At 35.2% G+C, this 8,138-nt stretch overlaps 1 protein-coding gene across 1 annotated transcript in view; it reads right to left on the bottom strand.

Moving 5' to 3' along the window:
- The window catches only part of LOC132096943 (piezo-type mechanosensitive ion channel component 2-like), a 79,396-nt gene that overhangs the window by 25,605 nt on the left and 45,653 nt on the right, over positions 1-8,138 (bottom strand). The window contains exons 20-28 of the mRNA XM_059502628.1: positions 7,921-8,097; positions 7,642-7,764; positions 6,937-7,137; positions 5,776-5,980; positions 4,940-5,041; positions 4,380-4,545; positions 1,066-1,309; positions 483-585; positions 153-312 (exon numbers count right to left, since the gene is read on the bottom strand). Coding sequence (XP_059358611.1) covers positions 153-312; positions 483-585; positions 1,066-1,309; positions 4,380-4,545; positions 4,940-5,041; positions 5,776-5,980; positions 6,937-7,137; positions 7,642-7,764; positions 7,921-8,097 — 1,481 coding nt within the window. The remainder of the gene's footprint in view (positions 1-152; positions 313-482; positions 586-1,065; positions 1,310-4,379; positions 4,546-4,939; positions 5,042-5,775; positions 5,981-6,936; positions 7,138-7,641; positions 7,765-7,920; positions 8,098-8,138) is intronic.

Genomic DNA, 8,138 nt, shown 5'->3' with positions numbered 1-8,138 from the left:
CTCCTCTGACAGACAGACAGACAGATGGATGATACTTAACTAAACTGTACTGACGTTTACATTTACTGTACAAATATAAAATGATCCCTCAAACAAAATCGTACATTCAAAACAAATCTAACACACTTGTATGTAAACATGTCTGTAAATACCGAGATGCGAGAATCTGTCCGGCGCGGATGTCTGCGACCACATGCAGGAAGTAGTAGCTCATGAAGACACGTCTCTGCAGCAGGAGGAACGTAAAGCAGATACTGTCCCAGATAATCCCAGCCTCGTCCCTCGGCACCTCACATCCCTCTAAAGACACGCCTGAAGACACACGGGACACGGAGAATTGAATAATGCTATGTTCCTTCTCAACCGAAAGTTATACTTTAAAGATGCATGTTGTTAAGCAAACAAGCATAAGAATATACTGTGTACACAAATATTGGCTAAAATAATACATAGATTAGAAACCATCAACCACCTTTCTTTACCTTCAAGAGCTTTGTATTCTTTTATGGTGCAGGCAAGACTGAGCAGCTGAACCAACCAGCAGCTATTCTTCACCAAATGCTTGATATAACCACATGCCAAAATCTGTGGGGAAATAAAATACAATTCTTAATGCATGCAACACTTCTTTTAATTTATTGCTTTATTGTGTTTTTCTGTTTATGCATTTACTAGCCTCCTCAACAGACTAAAATAAAAAAATCATAATTTATTATTTATTTAATTTTATTCAGTGATACAACTTTTATACACAAGTGATACAACTTTTATATACAAGAGTTATAAAACTTTTATAACTCTTAAAACTTCATGGTAATGAAACAATAAATGCAGAATATATACTGTAAAATAAAAAACTGTACTGTACTTTAATAATAAAATACATTCATTATAAATTATAATATATATTACATTAATATTCTATTCTATAAATTAATAAAACATCTATAAAATATGTTGAGATGTTCTTTTTTATATCTTATACATTTCATACATTAATGTAGTGATTTTGGCCAAATTGGCTGAAAAGCGTAAATGCATTTCTTCAAGGGATAAGACACTCACAGCAAACACGTTCTTCATTGTGATGACGAAGACATTGTAAGCTATGAGGAAATCCCAGTAACGGAGGATCTTCTTGATTGGCTTGAGCAAGAGATCGCCACCAAAGAGCAGGAAGTAAAAACACGCCACCAGGTAACCCATGCAGAAGACGCTGATCCGAGTCGTGCCGGTGATGAAGATGATGGTCAGGACGAACCAGAACAGGTAGCTAAACATGATCACCTTCAGCATGTCCAGGTATGACCTGAGAGAAGGAAATAACATTAAAATTAGTAACTGAAACTGACGTTTGTTTAAATAATCCATCCAAACTAGGGATGCGCCATTAATCAACCTCTCAGCCAATACCGATAACCGATAATTTAGAATGATATCTGCCGATATGATACCTATAGTTTCGTTTTCTAAAGAAAAAGAAATCTCACCCCGTTAACTATACGGAGCCCTCTCATTTTGTACATAATACTACAGGTTAAAATTAACAACAAAGCTATTATATTAAATTCTGTTTATTTTAAGATAATAATCACACTCAAATGAAAACCGGTCATCATAACCGATTTATTCAAACATATATATTTAATTAATTAGTTTTATATATATATATAGTTAACTAACAAACTAAGAACACTGGATAACTTTCCTGAGGTAAAAAAAAGTCTTTGGGTAAAGGCAACTTTATGTTACATGCTGTTCCCAAGTTGTTTTATTGACATTTTCTTTGGGTAGAAACGCTGATTGAGATGTGATACATTTCAGTAAGTTGTACTTTATTTTTCAACATACCTTCTGATGTTCATTCATGTTTATTTTGCAGTGTAACTTGTATTAAAGTGGAAGAGTCTCGTGTGCCGTGCAACAGCGATCTGTCGCATCACTGTAAAATGTGTGCCAAAATGACATTTATTGTTTGAATTTTGTAATAAAATGTACAAATTTTGAAAGCTGAAACATTGTTGCTTATTATAAGTAACAACGCACACAGCTCTTTGCTATTTTTGGATGGGAGGCGCATTAGAAATAATATTTAGTGAAGGAAAACTGCAGGTCTGGCTCAAACAGAACCCACGTTGATGGTGCAGCACTAATCTGTTACTATTTATTTGGGACAGCCAAAATGTAAAAACATAATAAAATGTTGTGGTGCATAATTAACCTAGCAGAGAAAAAATTATTTTAACAGTAAAAATTTACACGGTTCATTTACTGGTACTTAAAAATTACTTCATAGCATAATTACATGACAAATGTAGAGCAAATAAAATAGAACTGTATTTAAATGTAATTAATAATTCTTAGATAAAGTGCTGACTATAACTACATAATATAAATGACACATGCATGTTCTTAGCCTTATGTTCTTATAACTATTCTCTGCATTATGGTTGAAAATAAAATAGAACAAAAAAAAAATGTAAACATAATAAATCATTTGGATTTATTAAAAAGTATTTTAACGGTAAAACATTACACTGTTCATTCAATGTTACAAAAAATATTTTCTATGATGATTATATGACAAATGTAGAGCATATCAAGTAAAAAAATAATAAATAAAAAATTTTTTGTCTAAATAAAAATAGACTCATAAGTTAAGGTGTTAAAGTCGCTGTCCAACTATTTATGTACATTATGGTTGAAAATGAAACAGAAACAAAATAATGTTAAATATAATGAATAAAATAATGTAATCAGTTAACTTGATGTTAAGTGCACAGTGGAAGTATGCAAATAGGGAGGCAGCCATAATTTATTTAAATGTTATGCTTCATTTCCTATACAGTCTCAGACATCCTGACAGGCATAATTATAATGAGCGGATCGATACCTGGAGCAATTCCTTCACATGCTCATTTTCTTGCACGCTAAAAGCTCACACATGCTTTGAAATGCACTTTAGACCCGCCGCTCCAAAGGTTGAAGTACATTCTCCAGGCTTCACGGCCTGTTTGTAGACGCTTGATGCTGTGTTTAGCCACAGGTCTCTACTAAGAGCTCTGATGAAAAGCTGAAATGTATTGCATTGATGGACCACAACAAGCAGCAGCTTCCTCCCCTAAAATCAATCACCTTGTAGAAAAAAGATCAGTCCATACTTAAAAGCTACTTATTGGGTTAGAGCTCAGACAGAGAGAGAAAGAGAGCATATGATGGTGCCTTATGGATTTTTCCCTTCTTTCTGTAATGTGATCCATGGAAATTCTTGGAAAGTGAGGGTGAAAGAGGATCACGTACAGCAGAAGTGACTAGAGAATAGCTCTCAATTATACTGTAATGTTGAATGGCTATAGTCAATAGTTAAATATTAGGGGAGAAAACATTTATAGAAACATCAATAGTATTGGTATCAGTGATAGTGGCCTTCAGTCATGAAAAAAGATGCAATTAAAAAAAACACAATTAAAATATACTGTCATTATGTTGTTGGTACATTATTTTGAAGAATGTATGTAAAATTATTGCAATATATATATATATAAATACACACACACACACACACATACTTGTTTATTTTTTATTTATTGTTCAGTCTGAAAAATACATTTAAATGTTCTCATGTTACAACTGATTATTTAAAATAAAACAGTATCATAAGTATTTACAAACTTTATTTATTTATCCTTGTTAAATTTATCATTATTTGAATATTAATCTAAAAGAAAACATTTTAGTTTGACAAGTTGACTTTGATCAATTCTTTTTAAATGATCTGAAGTTTATTTATTGATTTAATTACTCATTTACTTGATTCATTTATCCTTTTATTTTTCATTCTTTCTAAAGGAGAACATTTTCCTATGTTATGTTGCATTTGATTATTTCACTTAACCACATGTAAAAAAATTTAATTTGCACATATACTTTATTTATCCTTTATTATTATTTTTTTCTGTCTGAAAGAAAAATTATGCATTGTCAATTAACATTTGATTACTTTGTAAAAGAAAAAAAAAAATTTATCTGAAAATCTATATCTAAAATATAAGCGCCATGAAGCCGTGGTTTACAGTGAATTAATTACAGTTAAGGAGCATTGTTAAAACGCAAAGCGGAATCCTCGATTAAAACTATTTATCCGTTTATACAATTAAATAATAATAATAATAATAGTTGTTGTTGTTGTTGTTGTTGCTGTTAGTAAATTGCTATATTACAGAATTATTATAATCTAACTGGCTTTGAATTGAGACAATAACATTATTAGTAGCTTTTAGTTTTTCCACAAGTTTTAACCTGCTAAACATCTGCAGTTCTCTGCTGGATATGAGTGCTTAAGCATGAACCTGTAAGTTAAGGACCAGTGTTGTGTGTACCTGCAGTGAATGAAGTCTGGTACGGGGTTGTGAACGCTGAAGGACGCCGCGTCCAGGTCTCGGCAGATCTCCACGTTATCTCCCGCCATCAGACGAACCGCAGCTTTATTTTCATCTTCAAACACCTGCCTCTGCAGCGACGCACACAGCAGCAGCATGAAGTCATCTACATCAGACGAACACAAGAGCAGAGCAGAGAGGAAATGAATTTAAGGGGCAATATGGAGGAGGCTGATGGTATTTTTGCATTTCTTTGGTGTTGTCCATCAGCGACAAACACTGTGATTCATGGTGATCTGTTACTGCAGTGTCATCAATTTCATATTTACCGGCTTTCTAAACATCACGTTAAAAAATAGAAATGTGGCTGGTCAGTTTGCATGTGGGTCTGACTAACCTGCACTGAAATGGACCAGATCTTATGCTGATGGTCAAAAGTCTTACCATGCAAGTCTAAGAGGATTGATTTAATTTGACCGTTGTTTCAAGTTCACATGCTCTGCTAAGCAGCACAAACTCTAATGTTCAATGGCAACACATATTTCTGAGGTATTACTCACAGACGAGGAACATGGAGTTGGGCTGAGTGTGGAAATCAGGAAGGTAAAGCCATTTAATAACGTCAGAATCCATCATGGAATCAGGAAACCTCCAGGGATAATCTAGAAAGAGAAGTTCAGTACATTATAGACCACTGGAAAAATGACCGAAATTCATGAAAACATACAAATGTTAGGGTTTCACAGAAGCTGACACATTGATTGGACAGCAGTAATGGTTTGCTACACTGAATGGACATAAAAGTGCACATTTTGATGGTCACTAAGATGATGTTTTATGAAGTGTTACAAATCTAAAAAACAAGCGCCACTTAAATTAGAAATTTAAACATTTAAAAAAAAAAAAAAAGTTATTAGTAAAGATTTATTGAAATTCTTACCAGGGAGAGGCTGAGTGGAATTGAAATTAAAGTAAATAAATATGACATTGAGCAACAATTAGGGCTGTCGATCAATAATTTTTAATCAAATTAAATATATGATATGCTGAACAATTAATCTTATTAAACACATATCAATATTTGCAGATGAACCTCAAATGCTCCAATAAACCATTCAAAGATGTTTCATTATTGTTCCAGACAGAAGCAATAAATAGAGTTAACACAGTGGCTTTAGAAGTCAATATTTTATGTTTTAATTTAAAAGATTTTATCAATTGTCATAATCGTTAAGAGTATTTTTACACCCTTTGAGATTCTGCATCAAACTGAATGGGAATCTGTGCTTAATCCCAGAATGCTGCAGTGTTCTTATATAGTGTAGTAGCTGGAAACAGTCTTACGACTAAAAGAAACCAATAAATAATAAGTTTGAAAAGTCCCAGAGCAACACACCTTTACAAGCAGCCGGTGGGATTCCAATGCAGATGAAGTACTGGAAGGTGATCATGCAGGCCAGGAAGCAGCAGTATTTGGGCCAGATCTCAGCAATGGCTTTTCTCCTGCGTCTGTACATCACCACAGCCAAAGCCAAGCCGTGCAGCATGGAGTAGAAATCCATCCGCTGACCCATCACATTGATCGCCAACAGGAAACACACCTGGCGCCACAGCGGAACAAACCCAGAGAGACAGAACAATATATAGCGATAGAATGAATGAATGAATGAATTAATTAATTAATGAGTGAATGACAGACAGACAGACAGACATACAGAAAAAAACAGACAGACAGACAGAGAGACAGAGAGACAGACAGAGAGAGAGACAGACAGACAGAAAAAAACAGACAGACAGACAGACAGACAGACAGACAAAGAGACAGACAGACAGACAGAGAGACAGAGAGACAGACAGACAGACAGACAGACAGACAGACAAAAAGACAGACAGAAAAAAACAGACAAACAGACAGACAGACAGACAGACAGACAGAAAGACAGACAGACAGACAGACAGAAAAAAACAGACAGAAAGACTGGCAGACAGACAGACAGACAGAAAAAAACAGACAGACAGACAGACAGACAGACAAAGAGACAGACAGAGAGACAGACAGACAGACAGACAGACAGACAGACAGACAGACAGACAGAGAGACAGACAGACAGACAGACAGACAGACAGAAAGACAGAGAGACATACAGAGAGGCAGACAGACAGACAGACAGACAGACAAAGAGACAGAAAGACAGACAGACAGACAGACAGAAAGACAGAGAGACATACAGAGAGGCAGACAGACAGACAGACAGACAGACAAAGAGACAGAAAGACAGACAGACAGACAGACAGAGAGACAGACAGACAGAGAGACAGAGAGAGAGACAGACAGACAGACAGACAGACTGAGAGACAGACAGACAGATAGACAGACTGAGAGACAGACAGACAGATAGACAGATAGATAGATAGATAGATAGATAGATAGATAGATAGATAGATAGATAGATAGATAGATAGATAGATAGATAGATAGATAGATAGATAGATAGATAGATAGATAGATAGATAGATAGATAGATAGATAGATAGATAGATAGTCAATCAAATGCACCTCTAAACCAAACTTGTAGAAGAAGTAGTTTATGAAGTATTTGGCGCAGTTGATGATGCTGTAGTCGAGATGTTGTCGGGTGATGTCATGAAAGATGGTCCGAGACGGAGGAGGAGAGAGTTTGTTTCTCAGACGGAAAAACTCCTGGTGTCTGTAAATGGTGACTTCAAACGCCAAGATGGCCAACATCAACAAATTATTCTGAGAAAGGAAGAGAAGAGCGATGTAAATAAGCTCTGTACATAAGAGTCAATCACTTCATCAATTAAATGTTTTATCTTCAGAAAATGAAGCTTCTCCACTTCAAATGGTTACATTGAATAATACATGTGATTTTGCTTTCGTTTTATATTCACTGTAAGAACTTCTTTCTTTATGCATATAGATGTGATGTAATGATGCAAAGACGAACGATCCAAACAACTCAAAGCAGATTTACAAGCTTATCACTGTGTAAGACCATTGACTAAGATAAGGAGATTTGAACACTGTACTTGCTCAGTAATTGATTTTGGATGATTTGTAACAACAAAAAAATTGACTTTTATTAGACTAATAAAAATTATAATATTGCATAATAGGTAATAGGTTGCACATTTAACATAACACATGAAGTTACACACTGAGTAGAGGCAAATTTGATGATATACAGTATGCTATTGATTAACTCATGCTTCCCAGAAAACACTGAATGTATCTCCTCACCCTCAGGTTGGGCAGTATATCAACAAACTTCTCCAGGCCGACCCAGTTTGCCGGATCCACAGGCTTCCGGTACAGTAGGGAATAATTCATATCCATCTTTTGATGTTCTGTGTAATTGAATGGCTACAGAAACCACAATCGCATGATTAAACACAAGAACCAGCAAATCTACTCGTCTGCTCAAGCCAAACTAGACATGGATGACAAGCATTTTACATTAAATGAAAACCATTCCCATCTGAACAGAGACAAACTCATTTGATGAGTAAAGAAACCCACCATAGTACAAATACTTGAGTAGTTATCAGGTCTGATGGTCTCTAGCTGATAAAACAACTTGCAGACGATGATGACACATGTCCAGATGGTGCAAATGCTGGAAGCGAGAACTCGAAACTGCTGATACGGCAGCGCAAACGCCCATGAGATCAAAAACACATAGTTCAGGAGCGAGACCTGCAAGACACACGCGTGAGAAACAGAAACACCTTCAGATT

The sequence above is a fragment of the Carassius carassius genome, chromosome 20, assembly GCF_963082965.1.
Source record: "Carassius carassius chromosome 20, fCarCar2.1, whole genome shotgun sequence".
In the NCBI taxonomy this organism is placed as follows: Eukaryota; Metazoa; Chordata; class Actinopteri; order Cypriniformes; family Cyprinidae; genus Carassius; species Carassius carassius.
The sequence above is the reverse complement of the archived record's forward strand: the minus strand, read 5'-3'. Positions and strand labels throughout refer to the sequence as shown.